This window comes from Schistocerca americana, chromosome 7 (assembly GCF_021461395.2).
Source record: "Schistocerca americana isolate TAMUIC-IGC-003095 chromosome 7, iqSchAmer2.1, whole genome shotgun sequence".
NCBI classification, from domain to species: Eukaryota; Metazoa; Arthropoda; class Insecta; order Orthoptera; family Acrididae; genus Schistocerca; species Schistocerca americana.
In genome coordinates this window covers 254,849,811-254,873,408 of record NC_060125.1, presented here as the reverse complement: position 1 = coordinate 254,873,408, position 23,598 = coordinate 254,849,811, and the positions used below count along the sequence as shown (strand labels likewise).

At 45.3% G+C, this 23,598-nt stretch overlaps 1 protein-coding gene across 3 annotated transcripts in view; it reads left to right on the top strand.

Moving 5' to 3' along the window:
• The first annotated feature begins 17,568 nt into the window (after nucleotides 1–17,568).
• LOC124622633 (flocculation protein FLO11-like) overlaps nucleotides 17,569–23,598 on the top strand; it is a 589,221-nt gene continuing 583,191 nt past the window's right edge. For all 3 annotated transcript variants that reach the window (XM_047148410.1, XM_047148409.1, XM_047148411.1), the window contains exon 1: nucleotides 17,569–19,908. In XM_047148410.1, coding sequence (XP_047004366.1) covers nucleotides 17,941–19,908 — 1,968 coding nt within the window. In that variant the 5' untranslated portion in view covers nucleotides 17,569–17,940. The remainder of the gene's footprint in view (nucleotides 19,909–23,598) is intronic.

The window sequence follows — 23,598 nt, the reverse complement described above, 5'->3', positions numbered from 1 at the left end:
CCCATATTGTTTCTACAGGCATGCGGTTGTTGGGGCTGAGATTTTTTCACTGTTAATTAGTTGCATAAAAGATAGATTTAATTCTGATTTTGTACAGCAGATAGTATGAAGATTTGTTTTAGCACTAATTTTGATCATGTAACGACGGTTATTGTGACGTTACATCAGATTTGTTTTAGCACTAATTTTAATCATATTATGACGTTACAAACTATCACATCCACGCCATTATTATCTCGATAATCATCATCCAATAACTATCATCATGCCATATAGATCAGTGTCCGATTAGTTAACGCCATAGCTTGGAGTGCAATCTTGAAGTAAACGCCAACTGGCAGTAGCCATTTGAGATTTATGAAGATGTGCGAACCTAGTGACGTGGGAACTAGAAGGGTGACTTGTGTTTCCTAGGAAGGAAACATATTCGAAACGCAACTGTCACATGAATACGCCTCTTCTTAGGTGGGGAGGGTTGGGACTATGTACGCATGTAGTAGTATTGTCATTCAGTCGACTGGCATCTGCATCAATCTTTCTTCCTTTATGAGCTATGCTTAGATTAAAAGTGATAAAATCACAAATATTCTTGTTATAGGAATGCAAATTTAATTTTGATGTTTTCGTAACATAGGCGCCGTATTGTATTTAATATTTCAAAGATGATGTCTTTTTAAGATTTCACTTCAATTTTTTCTTGTTGTTGTTTAACGTCCACTTATGACGTAATCCATTCATTTATTGTTGGCAAGAACAAAAAATGCAGGTGCCTCTGGGAAAAACGCAACAATGTTGGTCAAGGCTATGTTTGTTGATATGTCGAAGATACGCTAGTGTGCCAAACTTAAGGATGAAAGTAGCTTTCGCATGATGTGTCACTGCTAATTAACATAGCTCGATGAAACTTGGACCATAAATAGAAATAGTACAGTACAGAAGGTAACTGCAAGAAATACGCAATGAATCCGCACCTCGTGGTATCGCGGTCGCGTATTTGCTTCCCGAGCACGGGGTTCCGGGTTCGATTTCCTGCGGAATCAGGGATTTTCACATGCCTCGAGATGACTGGGCGTTTGTGTTGTCCTCATTAATTCATCATCATTCATGAAAGTGGCGACATTGGACTGAGCAAAGGTTGAGAATTTGTACAGGAGCTGATAACCGCGCAGTTGAGTGCCCCACAAACCAAACATCATCATCATCATCATCAATACTCTATGAGATGAACAGAAATGACACTATTATTCAAAGACAATAATTACACTGAAGTCACCGCGGTTCATGATGGTCCCCTGGACATTGGAAAAGGCGGGACATGGTTCTTAGTGGGATTTGTGATCAACACGGATGGTACTGGATGGTCTGAGATGTGGTCCATTCTAGCCACAAAGTATGTAATGAGTCCTTGTGGTAGGGAGTTCCGTTCCTGCACCAGAGAGGTTTACTACTGCTGCATAGTCGTTGGTGTCTGTGGTAAGTCTTCCCGACCCATCCCACGCGTGCTCGACGCTAATTGAATGGGGTAGCCAGCAGGCCAGTCCATTCGCTGAATACACTGTCACGTTGTTCGGTGTGGTCGCACATTGCCATCCACAAAAATGGAGTCAGGGCCAAATGCAACCTTGGAAAGACGAATGTGGGGAAGAAGTATAGTTGTTTCAGAAATTTTACAAGATTTTGTAACTACTAGCATGTGTTGGCAGACAACAGACATTTCCTCACTTTCGAGAATGTCTGGATGTTGACTGTCATACACTGCAATGGCTCTACAATGGCTATACAATAATTTTCGTACGAAAATTATTGCGATGTTAAATTAATTATCCTTTTTGTAGTTTAAGTTATAACCTCTTATATAATTTTTCATTACTCTAGTTCATTATATAACTCACTTTAAATATATTTTACATCGTTGTTACGTCACTTAATCGCTATTTTACGGGCATTTTAGTGATAATTTTCAAGGTATTTTAGGTTATTGAAATCTGGGCCCAGCAGTTACAGGTTTTTTCATAGTCGTAATCTGAGCGGATTCTCCCCAGCCCTTTCTCTCTGGGCGCCCCTGTGCTGAAGAGTAATACCGAGTGGCAGGCTTTATCCTGTTTTTAGACAGTCTTGTAACAGAATTAAAGTTTACGGAGCGTAAAGAAGTGCTGTCTGGATTTTCTTCAGTGTTCCCAGTTTCAGTCAGTAAAGTACTCTTAAATAGTGAAGAATGACAAGATCTCAAGACCTTAGTTGAATTCTGCATTCAATATATGAAATGTGGAGTTGAAGGTGTTGTTGCTGAATTACAGTTACAGAGAAGATAATCTGTTAAAGAGCATTCCTGACCTTCATTTGCCATGGAAGCATTGCAAGTATGGAACAAAGGCTGAAGATAATGGCCACACTTCTTACAACTACAGCTACGGCACATTCTCCACTTGAAAGAGAATCAAGACCAGCAAAATCCAACAGTGCAGGAAAGGTTGGAGGTTTATTGTATCACGTTAAGTCGTTTAACGGTGGTTTGAAAAGTTCTCGGAATCACTACGAGAGGTCAGCGCTAGGGCAACGAGTTGTTCACGTGATATTCATTGGACTGTTGCCTGTAAACACGTGCCACGTCAGTGCTCTTGGAAGAGAGCTGTGGCTGTGACGTGGCTCTTTTGTTGTTCCCACGTAGTGATTTGCGAAGATGGAAAAAATCGATATTCGAGAAGTGATTAAGTACTTCGTAAAGAAAGCTATGAAAGCAAAGGACATTCATGCCGATTTCCAGAATGCACTGGGAAACTCTGCTCCTTCATATTCAACTCCTGCCAAGTGGACAAATGGATTTAAAGTTGGTCGGGAGAGCTTAGATGATGATCCGCGCAGTGGTCGGACAACATGTGTCACTACTCCAGAAATCACTGCAAAAGTGCACAAAACAGTCATGGAGGATCACCGATTGAAAATGCGTGAAATTGCTCACACTTGAGAGACGTCATCTGAAAGGGTATATCACACTTTAACTGAAGAGTTATGAATGAAAAACTTGTCTGCAAGATGGGTGCCGCGACTTGTCGCTGGATCAAAAACGAGCGAGAATGGACATATCGGAACAATGTTTGGCCCGTTTTAGGAGAAACGAACAAGATTTTTTGTACCTCTTTGTGACCACAGATAAAACTTGTGTGCACTACTATACCCCAGAAAAAAAAACAACAGTAAAAGCAGTGGAAACTTGCTGATTCTCCGCCATCAAAGGAGTCAAAGACAATTCCTTTGGCGTTAGAAGTCATGGTATCAGTGTTCTGGGATGCAAAGGGGATTCTGTTTGTAGATTATCTTCCTTTTGGGCAAACAGTTACTGGAGAATATTGTGCTAACCTCCTGGACAAATTATAATAAAAGATACGCGAAAAAAGGCCAGGTTTAGCAAGGAAGAAAGTCATCTTCCATGAACACAATGCGCGCCCGCACATATGTGCCGTCGCTAGGGCAAAATTAGACGAATTAATGTATCAATTGTTGCCACACCCGTCTTATTCAACTGAAAAGGCTCCATCAGACTCCCATCTCTTCCCAAAACAGAAAATTTTTCTTGGTGGACGAAGATTCACTTTAAATGAAGAACTGATAGCCAGGGTTGACAACTATTTTGAAGGCCTGGAGAAAACTCATTTTCAAGATGGGATCAAGGCACTGGAACAACGCTGGACCGAGTGCATTGATCTACAAGGAGACTACATTGAAAAATAAAAGGAGTTTCAGTGTTGTAAGTACTTTTTTTCTATTCCGTTCTTAGAACTTTTCAAACCACCCTAGTAGAGTATCAATTATTAATATTTACAAGTTCTAAAATTAACTGAAGTATGCTGTTGTACCAGTTCAGTAAGCTTGATAATTGTGTTTTATCCTCTCAGAGGATATTAAATACACTCCAGGAAATGGAAAAAAGAACACATTGACACCGGTGTGTCAGACCCATCATACTTGCTCCGGACACTGCGAGAGGGCTGTACAAGCAATGATCACACGCACGGCACAGCGGACACACCAGGAACCGCGGTGTTGGCCGTCGAATGGCGCTAGCTGCGCAGCATTTGTGCACCGCCGCCGTCAGTGTCAGCCAGTTTGCCGTCGCATACGGAGCTCCATCGCAGTCTTTAACACTGGTAGCATGCCGCGACAGCGTGGACGTGAACCGTATGTGCAGTTGACGGACTTTGAGCGAGGGCGTATAGTGGGCATGCGGGAGGCCGGGTGGACGTACCGCCGAATTGCTCAACACGTGGGGCGTGAGGTCTCCACAGTACATCGATGTTGTCGCCAGTGGTCGGCGGAAGGTGCACGTGCCCGTCGACCTGGGACCGAACCGCAGCGACGCACGGATGCACGCCAAGACCGTAGGATCCTACGCAGTGCCGTAGGGGACCGCACCGCCACTTCCCAGCAAATTAGGGACACTGTTGCTCCTGGGGTATCGGCGAGGACCATTCGCAACCGTCTCCATGACGCTGGGCTACGGTCCCGCACACCGTTAGGCCGTCTTCCGCTCACGCCCCAACATCGTGCAGCCCGCCTCCAGTGGCGTCGCGACAGGCGTGAATGGAGGGACGAATGGAGACGTGTCGTCTTCAGCGATGAGAGTCGCTTCTGCCTTGGTGCCAATGATGGTCGTATGCGTGTTTGGCGCCGTGCAGGTGAGCGCCACAATCAGGACTGCATACGACCGAGGCACACAGGGCCAACACCCGGCATCATGGTGTGGGGAGCGATCTCCTACACTGGCCGTACACCACTGGTGATCGTCGAGGGGACACTGAATAGTGCACGGTACATCCAAACCGTCATCGAACACATCGTTATACCATTCCTAGACCGGCAAGGGAACTTGCTGTTCCAACAGGACAATGCACGTCCGCATGTATCCCGTGCCACCCAACGTGCTCTAGAAGGTGTAAGTCAACTACCCTGGCCAGCAAGATCTCCGGATCTGTCCCCCATTGAGCATGTTTGGGACTGGATGAAGCGTCGTCTCACGCGGTCTGCACGTCCAGCACGAACGCTGGTCCAACTGAGGCGCCAGGTGGAAATGGCATGGCAAGCCGTTCCACAGGACTACATCCAGCATCTCTACGATCGTCTCCATGGGAGAATAGCAGCCTGCATTGCTGCAAAAGGTGGATATACACTGTACTAGTGCCGACATTGTGCATGCTCTGTTGCCTGTGTCTATGTGCCTGTGGTTCTGTCAGTGTGATCATGTGATGTATCTGACCCCAGGAATGTGTCAATAAAGTTTCCTCTTCCTGGGTCAATGAATTCACGGTGTTCTTATTTCAATTTCCAGGAGTGTATGTTAGCTGTAATGTCCATTCACCGTTCAGTATCTATTACACCACTGGAGATGATACACTACCTATGCTTTAATTTCTATTGCTTTAAGACATCCTTATTGTTTTATACATCTATAGAGCAATATAGTTGGCGTGGATGTCATTAATACTTCTTATAATGCCTCTTTATACTACTATGATAAACACTTTTCGGAAACGCTGATCTTCAGGCGACTTGCCCCTTTAATCAAGTGCGTGCCTTGTTTTATAAAGTGCTGTCTTTCCAGATCAACTTCGCTGAGAAGGAAATCATTTGAAGTGGACTGTCGCAAGGTACGCAGTTTTTTAGACGCCAAATACTCCCAGATCACGGAGCGATTTACGTCAATATCAATACGCTTCGCAATTTTTCTACTAAACCGCTTTCATGTCAATTTTTTTGTATCAGAACTTTCTTTCTTCGTGTTGCTGCTTTTACTATGTGGCAGTTCTCCACTATTCCAAATTTATAGTACACATGATTGCTTCCTCTGAGGATCTTCAGAAGAGTTTCGATATTACATGCAATCTGAGCTCCAATTCTAAACACTGAAGCAGTTTATGAGAGTTCAGCTGCGGATATTTTGAAATACTGATCTGAATTAACATCTTGAACGGAATTGAAACCCTGACAGAAGGAAAATAAAAGAAAAAAAAGAAAACATATCTACACCTCTGTTAGGCAGACGCATTTTGGAGAACGCTTCTCTGTAAATGTATAGTGTGATATGATAGACAGTCAGTTGATTTGGACTGATGTGTTAACGCATCGTCTTACGGGGCACCGTTATAAATAATTTCTTGAAAACGATCTTTCAGTATAACCCGTGCATAATTTAGTCGTCAAGTGGCACATCAACTACAAGGGGCGTTCAATAAATAATCAAGACTATTTTTTCTTGGTCTGTTTGGATTTAGAAAAATGAGGAATTTGTTGTGGGACATCGTGGAACATTCCCGCTTCAGCCCCTATAGTTTCATGAAGTGCCGATAGCTGGTGGCGCTATACGTAGTCTTCAAAATGGCGTCTGTAATGGAGGTGCGTACCATGCAGACAATTGTCATTGACTTTCTTTTGGAAGAAAACCAGAGCATCGCAGATATCCATAGGGACTTACAAAATGTCTACGGAGGCCTGGCAGCGAACAAAAGCACGGTGAGTCGTTGAGCTAGGCGTCTGTCATCGTCGCAACAACGTCGCACAGACCTGTCCGGTCTCCCTCATGCTGACCGGCAGTACACAGCTGTTCCCTGCAGTGTGTTTGTCGCCTCAAAAATGCAAACGAACTTCTCCTTCTCCATGACAACGCAATGCCTCACACAATTCTGCGTACTTGAGAGCTCGCAAAATTTAAATGGTCTGTTCTGCCTCATCCGCCCTACAGCCCGGCTTCCATGTGTTTGGTCCAATGAAGATGCACTCCGCGGGAAGCAGTACATGGATGATGCGGAGGTTACTGATACAGCGAGGCACTGGCTTCGAGTCGCTGAGTAGCGTGGTACCATGGGGACACACAAGCCTTCCCAGAAATGTGGCGTAAGGCTTTCACGTTGAACGGAGATTATGTTGGCCAGCAGGGTTTTGTAAGCAAAAGAGTGAGGAATAACATGGTGGTTTGCAATCCTGAATAAATGTTGCATTGCTTATTGAACGCTCCTCGTAAATCTAACGTTCCACAGAAGATGAATAGGCAGAAATGATCTGGTTTATTGGATACCAAGGTTTTTGAACATTACGCCTTTACATTCTTACATATGGATGGATCTAAAAAGGAAGTGTACAAATGAAAAGTGAACACGAGAGACGAGTAGAATGTTCGGATTATGAATAGGACTGCCCTCACGAAAGAATGCTAAGACGACCTCAGAAGAGCTACACGTGGTGTTGTCAAGAGAATTCCGAATGTGTACTGAAGTCTGAGATGGAATTTATGAAAATCAACTTTGAACTTAGTCGTTTGCCTTTGCTTATCGTATACTATAAGGTGTACAACGTTGCTTCCGCCGTTTTTCCCCAACATTTGAGCCTTTAATGAAACAAACTGGTTGCACATGTATCATTCAAAGTATTTTCATCGCTGGCCACTACTTTCTGCCATCTTTCTGGCAGTGTACCAATCCCACGTCGAAAAAACTGTTCATCTTTTGAAGCGATCCACGAATCAGTCCAATTTGTGACTTCTTCATGAGATCGGAAGTGTTGGTCAGCCAGGTCATGCGCCATTGATCCAAACAGGTGATGGTCAGAGGGAGCAATGTCTGCAGAATACGGCGGGTGGGGTAGGACTTCCCATTTTAACGGTTACAAGTACGTTTTGACATCTTTTGCAACGTGAGGTCGAGAGCTGTCATGCTGCAAAATCAATTTATCGTGCCTCTCGCTATATTGCGGTCGTTTGTCTTTTAATGCTCTGCTCAGACATATTAATTGCGTTCTATAACGAGCACCTGTGATTGTTTCACTTGGTTTTAACACCTCATAATACACAACGCCGAGCTGGTCCCACCAAATGATCTTAGAGCCGTGAATATTCGGTTTGGCCGTCGACGTGAAAGCATGGCCGGGATATCCCCATGATTTTTTGCTTTTATGGTTATCGTAATGAACCCATTTTTCGTCTCCGGTCACAATGCGATGCAGAAATCCCTTCCGTTTTTGCCTCTGAAGCTACTGTTCACACACACACAATCGCTGTTCAACGTCTCTTGGTTTCAGCTCACACGGGACCCAATTTCCTTCTTTCTGAATCATGCCCATAGCGTTGAGACGTTTTGAAATGGCTTGCTGTGTCACTCCTACTAATCGTGCCAATTATTCTTGAGTCTTCACTCAGCAATGTCTCCAATTCTGCATCTTCGACAACATTCTCTCTTCCACCACTATGCCGAGCTACGACGTTAACATCACCGTTCTTGAAGCGTTGAAACCACTCACGATATGTTCATTCACTAATAGCGTCCTTACCATACGTACCTGAGAGCATTCGATGAGACTCAGCCGCTGTTTTCTTCATATTGAAACGAAACAGTAACACATCCCGCAAATGACGAGAACTAGGCTCGTAAACTGACAGTTTCAATCAAGAACAACTTTATGATGTAGACACAAATCGACTAATGTTTGAATGAGGTTATGTCGGCCAAGGTCCAAGCTAACAGCCTGACGTCTGTGATCTGTGTCTTTCGAGGGCTACTTACCGTTGTCTCCACCTATCGGCAAACGGCGGAAGCAAAGTTGTACACCATGTATAAATACTTGTCTGAGTTACATTCCGAAAGATGTACCTCTGTGGCCAATACAAACTGGACACATGTTATATGAATGTTTTATTCGAATCAGTACGTACTACCGTCTCCTAAAATATTAATCCTCAGCCTCCGAAACCCTGTGTAACAACAACAAGCGCAGACTGCGAGACTGTGCGTAATAGAATATTATGAACTGCACTGCTTTTCACAAGCCATATTAAAATACCGGTTTGGAACATTTCGTGATTTAGTTTTATGATTTCATCTCGATTGGATACGCACATGAGCAAATAAATTACAGCTAACAAGAGAACTGAACAGACATACCCCCTCTAGAATTAGAAAAGAGGATGGTTCTGCTTGTAATTGTATGTGTCCGAAGCGTTTTATGATTCTGGACTGTTGTCCTGCTTTCTACAGAACAGAGAAATCTATGGTCTTGCAGAGTGTTATCGATAGCTGTTTTACCACGCATCATCCGCTAGTGAAAAAGTGGAGAGGATAAGGGATAGTGGTGCTCATAGTACCCTCCGCCAATACCATCCAGTAACTTACGGATTATATTTATGGAGGGGCGGGGTCCAAAGATACCCTATTCGAGTTACACGCTGAAATATCACACCATCTGGACGTCGCTATCCGCCGGAATACCCGACAACAATGGAATTGTAAGTAGTATGTTCTTAGCGCCATGGTCGTTTTGCGAGATGCACTTCCTGTGTAAGGCAATACACTTCACTCGCAGTTTCTGTCGCTGGAGTTGGGTGAGCATGTCATTACCGCTAACGAGCGACGTGGTGTTGCAGTTAGCGCACTGGACTCGTGTTCGGCAGGACAACGGTTCAAACCCGCGTCCGGCCGTCCTGACTTAGGCTTTCCGTGATTTTCGTAAAATCGCTTCAGGCTAATGCCAGGATTGTTCCCTTGAAAGGGCACGGCCGACTTCCTTCCCAGTCCTTACCTAATCCGATGGGACTTCGCTGTTTGGTCCCATTTCCGCAGATCAACCAACCAATCATTTCCGCTATCGCCCTCACTATACCAGCCCCTGATGTAATGTGCTGTCTTTCTTTGGCTTTTCTCGGGCTTTTCTGTAGTCATAGCAGGTAAGGATCGAACACTTACGAGAAATTATCGGTAATAGGGCGAACGAATATCATGTGCGGTATTTCATTCATGAGAGAACTGAATTCCCTTAGAGTCCCAATGAATTTGAGTTAAATCGGTAAGGAAACGCACACTGTCTGGTGATAAATATCCGTACAGCTATTAATAGACAGAAATAGGGGTGAGTTCCTGCTTCACCGGCCGGCCGCGGTGGTCTCGCGGTTAAGGCGCTCAGTCCGGAACCGCATGACTGCTACGGTCGCAGGTTCGAATCCTGCCTCGGGCATGGATGTGTGTGATGTCCTTAGGTTAGTTAGGTTTAAGTAGTTCTAAGTTCTAGGGGACTGATGACCACAGCGGTTTAGTCCCATAGTGCTCAGAGCCATTTGATTTGAACCTGCTTCACCTTTATGAATTCTGATGGAGACACTTCCAGCGAGTGACTAAACGTTTGTGGGGCAATGGCAGCCCACCCTTCCTCAGGAACCAAAAACAGAGAAGGTAGTGATGTTGGATGCAGGCGTCTGGAGTGAAGTAAACTTTCTAACTCATTCGAAAGGTGTTCAACTATGTCCCGGATGAGACTCTGGGTATGCCAACAGGTATCAGGAATGTTAATGTCTGCAAACTGTTGCCTCACAGACGCTGCTTTATGACAGAGTGCAATGTATGCTGATACCAACAGGCGTCGTCTCCGCAGTGATCTGCAGTGATCGTTTAGTGTACGCAGTACAACAAATTCTAAAATTTGTTCATATCTTTCTGCATTTAGCGTTTTCTTGATCCCAGTAAGGAGATCACACCCTAACCGTAAAAACACCACCATACCATAACACCAGGTCCTCGGTGCTTCGCTGTTGGCACTACACATTATAGCAAGTAACGTACTCTAGGGATTCGGCAAACTTAAACCCTTCCACAGCGATGTCACAGGATGTTGCTTGATTCGTCGCTCCAGCTCACTCGTTTCCAGTGATACATTTGCTAGTGGTGTCGCTCTTTACACCATCTCAAGCAACGCTTTCTGTTGACTTCAGAAATGTGTGGTTTATGAGGAAATGTTCTACCATCGCACCCCATTACATTGAACTCTCTCCTTGTGGTGTAAAATAACTTGGGGCAAATACTCGGGATAACTGCCTGGGAAGCTACGCAAAATTCGTAAATGCCAAGATATTTATGCATGTTGAAGATTAATTTATAAGCGGCGTTTATAAAAATGTTTAAGCTAAGATTTGTATTGGAAAACGTGTTTTACAACATTGCTTTTTTAGTGGTCGGGTACTCAAGTTGATAAAGTTGCTTGAGAGTTACGGAAGAGCTATTACGGAAAATAAATTGGACCGTAAACATAACTTTTTACATCTTTAACGAGGTCAATTCTTGGGATAGTGCATTAAAAATAAAGAAAACAACCCTTAAGTTTAAAAGTAATTTTTGAAATAAAAGTTTAGTTTATATTAAGTAGCTAGCCTATAGTTGGTAATTTTACATATATTATATTACTGCAAAAACTTTGAAAAAATGTCAGTCAGTTTCTCGATTTTCATAACTTGAAGAAGAAGCATGGAGTTCCGACACTGAATCGGATTCACCTGAATCTGATTCCTCGCTGACCACTGTGTTCCTTTCCATACTGTTTTTGACTGGACTGTTCAATATGGGGTTTTCCTTGGGATCAACAGACTTATCTCGTGTTCCTGCTCCATTCATCAACTTCCAGTTGTACGAGAGGTAGGTTAGTTTCGCAGCTCTCCGATGTGAGTCTAACTTTTTTTTTTTTCGATCCATCCAAACGTGCTCCCTTCTTTTATTTATTTTATTTATTTATTTATTTTTACAGTGGTTCCATCCAAACGCGCTCGAGGAGCGCTCTTTAGCAGCAGATGTAACTGATGTGCCCAGAATGTTTATGGCACTTCCGCCATTTCACAAGTTTCTCTTCAACCTCGCCAACACAATAAAGGATTTACGCGATGATTTTTATCATCCTGAGGGTGAGGACTCACTCCTGCCGACGTAAATTGTCTGGATCAAATTCCTCGTTTGTCCCTATAATCAGTCAAGTTCTCTCTAACTTGAATGACGTTTAGTTCAATTTTCTTTGATGTGCCACAAACAAAGCTTATTGCATCAAGCATCTTGATAGGCTTCGGGTTACTACCTTGCACTGCTGGATCAAGAAAACTAGCTGCAAGTTTGGCATCGATTCTTTGTTATTAAATATGTGTTGGCGTCCTCATTTTTTCTTCATAGGAGTGCAGTCATACGACAGTAAAGAAAGGAAGGAGTAGAATAGAAAACTACAATGTTTCTCAAATGTCGATGCAATTGATTATAAAGCACTATTTTGTTTTTGCAATGAAAGCTGTTTAACATTTAAGAATAAATTTCCCATCGAGAAACACATGTCAGTTGTTTAATACATTCAGTAATAATTTTGTTATCAGTAATCATTCTTCAATATTATTCAGAGATTTAGCGTGGATTATAAAGTGCGTTACATTACAAAGCGATGACTTAAGGACGATGTATTTTTCCACCAGTTTGTCACTACGCTGCTGTTCAATGCGGGGTGTGTGTCTGAGTGTGTGTGTGTGTGTGTGCGACATAGACAAGCCGAGAGACCAAGATCAAAGAGAAGAACTGGTAACATTATAAATGAATAGCAGTCATTAGCAACACGCGCACTTCCTTGGTACAGCAAGTTGGAATGCCAGGAAAAAAACAGAAAAGGAAAAAAAGCTTGCCTCTCCTTTCCTTTTGTTCTTAGTAATAAAGCCAATGAATGTGTAGTCAGGTTTAAGTGAAAACATTTAATAAGTTTCAATATCAGGGATATCATCCCATCCCTTACTTTCATTGGTAAATTATGCATTCTGGCAGTAAAAACTTTAAAAAGTACTTTTTCTTATAAATGCCCAGATTTTGTGTATTTAAAACTGCTTTGGGCGAATTCCCCATACATAGATGTCCTGCCCACTGGGCATTTTCGCGGCCCACATCACTACTTCCTACGCACAGTCACTGTGGTCGCTCAACTGCTCGTAGCTCTTTGGAACTCACGAATGATTCCTTTCGGTGATTTCATAGGATTTCCACGGTCTCTGTGTACCAGTACATCAGGTCCGTCTGGTCTTGGTTTAGCTATGATTGTTCCTTCCCGCTTCCATTTTACAGTAACATCACCCTCAGTGGATTTGTGCGGCTTCATAAGGATTGAATTGTCCCTAAAGGATTTGCTACTCAACTAACATCCAATGACTGGTCCAAGTTCGTAACCACTGAGTTCTCGTCACCGACCCACTCCGCTGATAATGTTTCTCTACTGACGATAACGTCCACGCCCCTCTCCTCCCATTTTATTCTAGCGGGACCGCCCCGCGTGACATCTAGTGTTCAATTCCCCATTACGTGGCAGTGTCGAGATGCTTTTGATCAGATAGTGTACTTACAGATGTTTTACTGCCGTTAGCGCTTGCGGTGGTTAATTGCGAATCGTTGAATTGAACTAAATGGCTCTGAGCACTATGGGACTTAACTGCTGTGGTCATCAGTCCCCTAGACCTTAGAACTACTTAAACCTAACTAACCTAAGGACATCACACACATCCATGCCCGAGGCAGGATTCGAACCTGCGACCGTATCAGTCCCGCGGTTCCGGACTGCGCGCCTAGAACCACTAGACCACCGCGGCCGGCTGAATTGAACTGCACGGCCACTTCGGCCGGCAGCCCCCCGCAACAAATATTCAAAATTAACACCACATTGAACAAAACCAAAACGAGGAACAAGTGAGTGGCGACAAAACCATAGCGTCTGTCGAAGAGTTTGACGACGTAAATTTATTCTCAAATCTGGTTTGATACCAGGTGAGGTGGAACGTAATATTCTAGAACTGCTAATGTTGGGTATCAACGGCCAGTCCCTAAATCATGCGTTGATTCTCTAGTCTTCCTACATTTCGCAACAATTTTCTGGACTTACGACTGTCCTGTAGGCTCATGGTGGTCACAACATTTTTCAACTCGACTTTCACATCTGGTGTGTCCTCTCCAAACATCAGCGAGTAGGCAAAACCATGCTCACCGATATAAATGCAATATACTTTCCTACATTTCGTTAGGTTAAGGCAATTCCAGCATTATTTTAGACTTAGAATGTTTCATTTAACGTACGTAATGTGCATGTTGAGCCACTTGGATTTTATATGTTTATATTTTGAATAGTACTACCATGCTAGTGACATCTTAAATTAACTATAGCCATGAAAATTTTTACGGTATTTTTACTTCTTTCTACAGGTCGTAATGTGAAGAAATTGGAACATATCGGATAAAAGTTTAAGAAATTTTCTCTCAGAGTGGAAAGGGTAATAGAAAGACACTTTGTCAAAGAAAACACAGTACACCCCACATCCTCGATGAACCAAAGACACATACTTCACAACCCTTTGGCCTCCTCCCGCCTCTCCCTCCCCCCCTCCCACACCACTCTCTCTCTCTCTCTCCTCTCTCTCTCTCTCTCTCTCTCTCTCTCTCTCTCTCACACACACACACACACACACACACACACACACACACACACACAGCCTCTCGGTGGCTACAAAACAAATAGGTTTCTGTACCAACAAACAACCCTTCCGAAACCCGCAACAAATGGTTCAAATGGCTCTGAGCACTATGGGACTCAACTGCTGAGGTCATTAGTCCCCTAGAACTTAGAACTAGTTAAACCTAACTAACCTAAGGACATCACAAACATCCATGCCCGAGGCAGGATTCGAACCTGCGACCGTAGCGGTCCTGCAGTTCCAGACTGCAGCGCCTTTAACCGCACGGCCACTTCGGCCGGCAGCCCCCCGCAACAAATATTCAAAATTAACACCACATTGAACAAAACCGAAACGAGGAACAAGTGAGTGGCGACAAAACCATAGCGTCTGTCGAAGAGTTTGACGACGTAAATTTATTCTCAAATCTGGTTTGATACCAGGTGAGGTGGAACGTAAAAAGCGTGAAGAACGGTGTATACAATTATAAACAAAAAGAAAACACACCAAAAATGCCCAACACAATGAAAAATTAAGTACAGGACATACACCACTACTGCTCTCGGGAAAAATATTTCAACATTAATAACTCTGTACCCAAATTCTGCCATCTTCGCAGATAATAAATACTGTCAAATCACAAAGAGGCATAACTGCAAACCTACCTGTGCAGTTCCTCTTTCAAATTAATAGAATTTCAGATGAGCAATCGAAACAAAGTAAATATACCACACATGTTATAATTTTTATGCTTAAAACAGAAAAACATCTCCCAGCTTTGTATAATATTTTTACAGGATTAAGTCGAGAGCCACAGAAGATGAAGCATATGTGTCGAATAGAGACGAATCCTGATGAGGAGGCACTAAGAATGGTCATGGGGTCCAAGAATTATTCACTTGCTAAAATAAGAAAAAATGAAGAAGAAGACTCTTTGTAACATAGCTTTTAGACTTCACAGTCTCTCGCCATCGTAACTGACACTATAATATTAGATTGGTGCATAAGTTCGTAGCGTTTCTCCATAAGTTGTAATGAACACAACACACACATATAACAAATTTTAGTCATTAATAGTAAAATGTTCAAATATGTGTGAATTCTCAAGGGACCAAACTGCTGAGGTCATTGGTCCCGAAGCCTACACACTACTTAACCTAACTTAAAGTACCGTACGCTAAGGACAACACACACACCCATGCCTGAGGGAGGACTCGAACCTCCGACGGGGGGAACCACCCCGACCGTGACAAGACTCCCAAGACCGCGCGGCTACCCCGCACGGCGATTAATAGCACAATCTGCTTCACTGTTTACAACTGTCTGCCAACGTAGGGATAATTTTTCGATCCCGCGACTGTAGAAATCACTGTGAAGAATTCGTCCAGCCATGTTAGGAGTGCATTTTCATTCGAAAAGTAAGTTCCTTGAACGTTGTTCGATAGAGAGCGGAAAAGGTGAAAATCGGAGGGCACAAGGTCAGGTGAATGACGTGTGTGTGGAATGACTTCCCAATAGAACTCCTGCATAGTGTTTTTTTGCAGTGTATCGTGGAGAAGGGCCTCTTCACGCATTCTTCGTCGTTGTTCTTGAACTGCTTTTGCAAGACGTCTCAGTTGTTGACTGTAAATGTCAGCGGTGACTGTTGCACCTCGGGGAAACAATTCGTAGTACATCACACTGTCGCTGTTCCACCAGTTGCATAATGTTACCTTTTGTGGAAGCACGCAGGTCATTGTACGTGCAGCTGCTGCTTTGTTAGAGCTCAACCATTCCTTTCTTGTACTTAAGTTAGCATAAAGACATCACTTCTCGTCACCAGTAACGATACAGGATACGTATGGTCGGTGTTGTTCACTAGCCAATTGATAACGAGGAAACCAGCTTCTGATTTTTGTAATTTTGGCTTATAGTATGCGATACCCAACCTTCCACACAGCATGCGTATCTCGCACGATGGCGGAATCATCACAGTTCATCGCATTTGTCAATTCTCGAGTGCTCTGACTTGTATCATTGTGGATTATTGCCTTTTAACGATCTTCATCAAACGCTGAAGGTCTTCCCAAACGTGGAGAGTCACTAATGTCAAAACGATCTTCCTTAAAACGAGAAAACCATTTTCTCGGCTTGCTCTGTACAGTGGCATTATCCGTCACTATCCTGACACAGGGCGCAAATGTTTCTAGCTGCCTTCGTTGCTGGTACCCCTCTACCGAACTCAAACAGAAGAATATGTGGCAAATGTTCCGATTTCTTCACGTGGCACTCCATTTTATAGCGTCCACAGCTCCACTCACTATCTCCAAATAACGAAATCACCATATGTAAACTGAAACAGCAACAGTGGACCACAATTTAAAAAATAGCTATCGATAAATAAACCCACAGTAACGGAAATGTAAACACGGAAAACAAAAACGGTGCGAACTTAGGTGCCAGCCTAATAAATTAAGAAAACGCTTTTGTTTACTCTAGAGAATTTGGAGACGGCAGGTTGATACGAACTAAATTTGCTTGAGTGAAGCCACACCGTCGGCCCGACACACATACCATAATCCCGGATTCAGTTGCGGTCTTGAAACATATCTGGATACATATAAGAAAGAAAGAAACTGTGTTCTGCAGAAGGCGAAGTGTAAAAAATTGAAATTGGAAGGACTTGGACGAATCTCTGCAAGCAGGCGTAACAGGAAAATCCTGGTAGTACAGTAGATGACGTAGATGGTGGTTAAGTAAATGGGCGAAGCATCTTGGTTCAAATGGCTCTAAGCACTATGGGGCTTATCATCTGAGATCATCAGTCCCCTAGACTTAGAAATACTTAAACCTAACTAACCTAAGGACATCACACACATCAATGCCCAAGGCAGGATTCGAACTTGCGACCGTAGCAGCAGCGCGGTTCCGGATTAAAGCGCCTAGAACCGCTTGGCCACAGCGGCCGGCTGAGAAGCATCTTGATGCATTTCAAGTTTCTTTAGGTGGGATCTGGAAATGACAACAGGTCAGTTGGAAAGATGGTGTCAAGAACGGCGACAAGGATCAGAGAGGGTGCGGAAGTGTTGGCACCCCGGAGGATACGGACGTTGCGTGCCTGCGGCAGATAGCTGCTCCGCCAGCAGCTGTCCTTGCAGGCGCCCACCGGCTGTCCACAAGGATAGCTGGCGCTGCGCTGCACGGGGCGACCCAGTGGCGGCGGCGGCTACAGCCGTCTGGCTGGTCACATGACCGCGCCGAGCGCTCTCTCCAGCAGGCGGTAGCGGCGGCGGCAACCGCAGCCACAGCAGTCGCCAGTTACTGGGTGGCCGCCTCGCTGCGACCAAGCCTCCGAGCCGCCTGCGCCGGCACCACTCGCCACCAGGTTCGCTGACCCCGTCTCCGCGGGTGCTCTCCTCTGGAAACTGCTCTGGCGTCTCTCTCGAGAGAAGTGAACAGTCTCCACCAGCAGCAGCAGCTCATTTGTGATCGTGTGCTCACACCTGTTCTCGCTGAAAACGCGCAGCGGCCGGTGTGAAAGTGCTCGAGTTCCAAAGTCAGTGAAACTGTGGTAATCGGAAAAGGCCAGTGTCGTTTGGGCCAGACTGTCTCTCGTTTGTGGAATGTCTGTAGGCAAAGTGTGCTCCTGACATTGAGCAGTTTCCTCCTCTCAACAGTGCGCATAAACGCAAAAGATCTTTACAATGGAAGAAGTAGTGGCTAGATCCAGCAGCATCCCTCCACCACTGCCTCCCAAGACACGCAACAGGACGCAGCAGCTGTCCAACTCGTCCAACAGCAGCAGCAGCAGCGGCGAGATCCTCACCACGTTCACCTTCCCCGAAATGCGCAGCGTGAACCTGGTCTCCACCGCCCAACAGCAGCAACAGCAACAGATACAAGAGCAACAGCAACCGCAGGGGCACGTCGTGAAAATACGCATCAATCCGGAGCAGGAGTCTGTGGACTACACGCCTACGGACGGCTGCATAAGGATCAGTGTCAACGGGACCAGCTCGCACCACCACCACGAGACAGTCATAGACACATCTGTCGGCGGCGGCGACGACGCGATACTGCGCCGCAGCACCGGCGAGAAATCGTCCGCGACAGTGGTGACTACGTCGACGCCCGACCGCGGGCCCGGGGCGCCGTACTACTTTTACAACTCGTTCCCGTCGGCCAGCATGGTGATATCGAGCGGCCAGTCTTCTCCCAGCGACACGCTGGACAGCGGCACCTGCAGCGACCTGGACGGCAGCACGCCGCCACCGCTCCCCAAGAAGACGTCCGGATCGCCGCCGCCACCCCCGAGACCGGTCGCCGCCGTCGTCAATACTTCCTCAGCTCCGGGGGGCTCCACCGTGGTCGGGAACACAGTTACCGTCACGGTGAACGGAGGTGTCAGCGCCAGCACTTCTGCGCTCACAGCCTTCCACCAGCGCAACGGCAGCCTCACCAGCAGCGGCGCCGAGGTGGACTCCGAGGACGAAGAAGTGGACGACGACCGCATCAGCTGCGACTCACTCAACAGCCGCGAGCTGTCGTCACTCTCCGTCATCTCCACGACCGCCACCAGCGATAGCGGCATTGTGCTCTCGCTGGGGGCTTCCGTCGATAAGATAACAGTGAACGCGCAGGATTGCAGCCCGTCTCTGACAGATAGCGGCATCGAACGCGACGCGCCTCCGCCGCCAGTCGCCAGCATGCCCGTGACCACGTCGCCGCCGCCTCCACCGCCGCCCCCAGTGGCAGAGGTCTCTCCGGCCACTCCGACGCCCCCTGCCAAGAGGCAGCGCCCGGAAGGCGGCTGCATCTTGCCACAGAGCTTGCTCAACGATATCCGCGAGCGCTCTGCCAAGCTCAACAGCGTGACCAACGGCAGCGGCATCGCCAACCATGGCAGTGGCTCTCTCAAGAAAAAGGTCACCAGGACCTGGAAGGACGCGACGCCAGCCTCTTCGCCCTCCACTGGGGAGGAAAAGGCGACGGTACAGCCGAAGCTCAAGCCGCTGAGCATCGTCCCGATCTACGACGACTCGACGCCAGTGAAGAAGCCGGCACTGGGAGCCACGCCAGAGACTGAGGAATCCGAGACCGACGGGACACCCCAACAAGTGGTACAACCTCAGCAGCAACCGCCTCCGCCAGTGCCGAAGAAGCCGACGCCGAGTCACGCCCAACAGAACGGCGTCGACCAGAAGGCAGCACCCCTTACGAAGAATGTGGTGATAGTGGAACGTAATTCGCCAACATCGGATAAGAAGATAAACTGCGTGGTCCAGGAACGCACGTACGAAGACCGCAAGAAAGAGTGGGAAGAGAAGCAGCAGCAACTGGCGCGTCAACAACAGCTCGCGGCAATTCGAGGGTCCTTCAAATACGAGGCTGACCGGTTCTACAATTTCCACCTGAACGAGCACGCGCCCGACGACAGTGTCATCGTCCCCACGTCGCCCACCACACCAACGGGCAGACGCGACTCCATCAGCTCCAACTGCTCCTCCGTCCTGTTGCAAGACGACGGCCTGCCCGACGCCGAAGAGACGTTCGCCGGCCTGAAGAACATCAGCGCCTCGTCGACCATCCGCAGCGCAAAGGGCACGGTGCGTGGAGTGAAGAACCGGGTGCGCGCCGGGATCGCCACCTTCCTCCAGATACAAGACACCAAGGTGAGTGGATGCGCCCTGCTGTGCTGCCTAACGCCCTCAGGGCAACACCTACCACACCGCTGCCTGCCGTGTCTGCAGTCCCTTTCTCAAAAGTGTGCCATTGCTTACAAGTGCGCGACTTGTTTTACTCGTGACAATCTGCGTAAGTGTTGTGTCGTTGTCGACTCGTGTTGCACAAGTCAAAAAGTACGGTGTTCGATCTTTGTCGTGAGGGTATTTTTTTTTCCAGACCTTACAGTGTGGCTGGAAATGGTTTGTGTGAATGTGAGAAGTGCGACGTTGAGTCATGGTTTAGATAGCGCACACGTATACCGATTCAAAAATGACGTCATATTCTCCTTATTTGACTTCAATTACTTGACAAAAGTCCATACGACCAACACAATAACGTGATTTAGATCTCTATGGCCAATGAAGTGATAAATACCTACACATTTCTCAGAACAACGCAAGTCGTAAAGTCCAAATTACATCTGTCTCCACAAACAAATGTATCAGCGACCTGCACATATTTTACACTTGATTCATAAGTCACCGTCGTTATCATGTTAGCAGGCCGTTTGCGTCTCCATTTCAGGCGGTCCTTCGCTTCTTTCTCAATGCTCCCGTAGGTGCTGCCGTCCAACCCACCATCCAGGATTTGAAATATCTTCCTATGTCGCCTCCTCTCCGCTTCCCCGTACCCTTCTAACTTATTTTCTCCACTCTTCATCACGTCCACATCTCGAAAACCTATCTTTGTCTTCTTTCCTCACTGTTTGCGTTTCAGCTCCTTAGAGGAGGGCACTTCATGCAAAACATTTTGCGGCCTTTCCGTCAAATCTTTGTCCATGCTGCTGCATGAAACTATCTTCTTCTACAAAGTATTTCTTTTATCACTGCTATCCCGATTTTAATTCCTGTGCTACAAGTCCAGTCGCTTTCTCTTCTACTCCTGGGTATTTGAAGCTCTGCACAGGTTCTAATATTTTTCCTACACGAATATCTTTACCTTTTAATTTCGTCGTACTACCGTTACTTTTATTTTCTTTGCATACATTAATTCCATTCTTTAGGTGTAATCAGCTCCAACATTCCCTGGCACAGTTGTTCATCCGTTGCTGGAAAATAAACGTGTCTAAAACCGTAAACACCACGTTATTCTTCCTATTCATGTCTGTCTCCCCCCCCTCCCCCCCCCCCCCCCCCGAAAATGTTAGGGGACAGGCAAGTCTTGTCTTACTCTTTTTCCTAATTCAGTCCAGTTGGATTAAGCAGTAAACAGTATATTTCTATAGACAATCTCTTTCACGCACAGATTTTTTTATTTATTTATAAATAAATAAATGTACACACATGCAAAAAAATTTCTATTTTACGTGAATTTTTCTGTGTTACGTGTGCCTAGTGATCAGATGATAATGACCACGGTGGCCGAAATTAGATAACTGCGTTGGATGTATAGACTTTTACTTAATTAATACGGCCAAATAAAAAGAAAACTGGCTTTACTTGATAATTTTGTACAGGTCGTTTAGCCCAGTTTAAAGAAATTATTAAAAATAATTCCTCCTTAACTAAAGGGGTTGGGCTGTTTATGGTTCTTAGCAAGGCGAAGGTGTACGCCTCCCCGCACAAGCAAATATATGAATGGTGATCGCTTTACTTCCGTGTGCAGTGTCTATTAAAAGCTTATTACTTCTGTTTATAAATGGTTCAGAATTAGTACAGTTCATTTCACCGTGGATATTGCAGTTTTAAACAGTATTGCAGTAAACAAAGTTCTATCTGTGTTGCAAGTTCCTCTTACGACGTAGTTTCAGAAGTTTAAGCTTCCATCATCAGGCGTTCCACGTTGACAATGAAAGCCAAAACGGCATGCTAGTGGTATATTCTTTGCCGTGTGGCAGTAGTTGTCCACGTTAAAATAGCTGAAAATCGAGAGTTAATCCCCGAAACTGGTTTCATTATTAATAAAAGACTTCGTGGCAAAGATGGAATTTAATTTAATGTAGTTAACAACTGCCAAAGACAAGTGACACCTTCGATAAGCTTGAACAGTGTAATTACAATCTCTTGTTACTCGGGAGGACGGCGATTCAAACCAGCGTACGGGCATCCGGATTTAGATTTTCCCTGATTTCTCTAAACAGTTCCAGGCAAATGCCGGAACCCTTTGAAAGGGCAAGACCGATTTCCTTCACCATCCTTGACACCATCCGAGCTTACGCTCCGTCTCTAATGACCTCGATGTCGACGGAACGTTAAACCCAATCTTCCTTCCGTTCTTCCTGTGTTACGTGAACGGTGCCTTCTGTTACAATAACCAATAAAGAGGATTATAAAATCCTATGGGACTGTTGGCTGGGAGATGAAGAAGTTAGCTACGTAAGTTTTCTTCCTTCCACACACTGACAACAACCCACCGTGTTTGTGTGTGTTATGTGAGTTCCGTGAAGATGTGTGGATCGTGGCTCTGTGTTGGTAAAGACAGCGATAGACCTTGAAACCCAGTGTTGGCATGTACCCTGCTTCTCTCGAATTGCAACGGGAGCGCCTAGCTAATCCTCCCAAATCCGACTGACGGAAGGAAGGAATATTAGGATTTAACGTACGTCGTCGACGATTTAATTAGAGACGAAGCACAATCTCGAACTGGAAGAACAGCGGAAACAGAAATCAGCAATTTTCATTTGAAAGAAATTATCCTGACATTTCCATTAATCGAGGTCGGGAATCCGGAGAATCTAAATACGCGCAGCTGGACAAGGAATTCGAACCGTTCTCCTTCTGAATGCGAGTCCAGTCACCTCGCGCGAGAGTCGAGGGAGAAAATTGTCGTTAAACAGAAATAATGGTTTGCAACGTCGAAAAAAATCGTAGGTTGCTCTTCCTTGTGGTCATTCTGCACATACTTGGAGTTTATTGTGCTGTTACTGTAGATAAATTATACCACGTTGCATCTCACGCTATGCGGCACTCACTGCAAGCAATGTTGTTTGCCAGAACATGGAAGGAATAAGTTTAGTTCAAATGAAATGTGTATCCGCGAATGTTATCTCTCATTGTAAACAGCGCAGGTGGGGTGATAATGAAGCCCCATCGCAGCATTATTCCAGCAGAGTATAAACGATATTCCGTAAACCGTAGTCAGTTTGGTCAGTACTTCTGTGTAACTATGCTCGGACGTAGTGAAAACGATTTCTAATCTTGAAGGGTTGTCATTCGTTACTATTCACACGCGTTAAACATGAGTAAATGAGTCAGTAAGCGATTTAAGAGCCCGTATTGTTTTACCGTGTATTGTCACAGCAATGATGAGAAGAACGTACACGGTTAGTGCAGGATCTCAACCACTGTGCGGTTAACAATTTGCACGTTCAGTATAAGTGCTAGAAGTGAAGTACAAGTTCATCACGGGAAGAAATTTTAAAACTCCCGAGAATCGATTTTGATTCCTTCGAATTAAGAGCGTGTCCCTGAAATCCACTGAAACACGATGGATAATAGTGAGGAAAATGAATTAAATTCATGGTATTTCACTGACATTGACCCAGTATTTCGAGTTCAGAGAAGTCTTACGAAGTAAGAGTGATTTCAGGTGTGCCGCAGGGGAGTGTCGTAGGACCAATGCTATTCACAATACACATAAACGACCTTGTGGATGACATCGGAAGTTCACTGAGGTTTTTTGTGGATGATGCTGTGGTA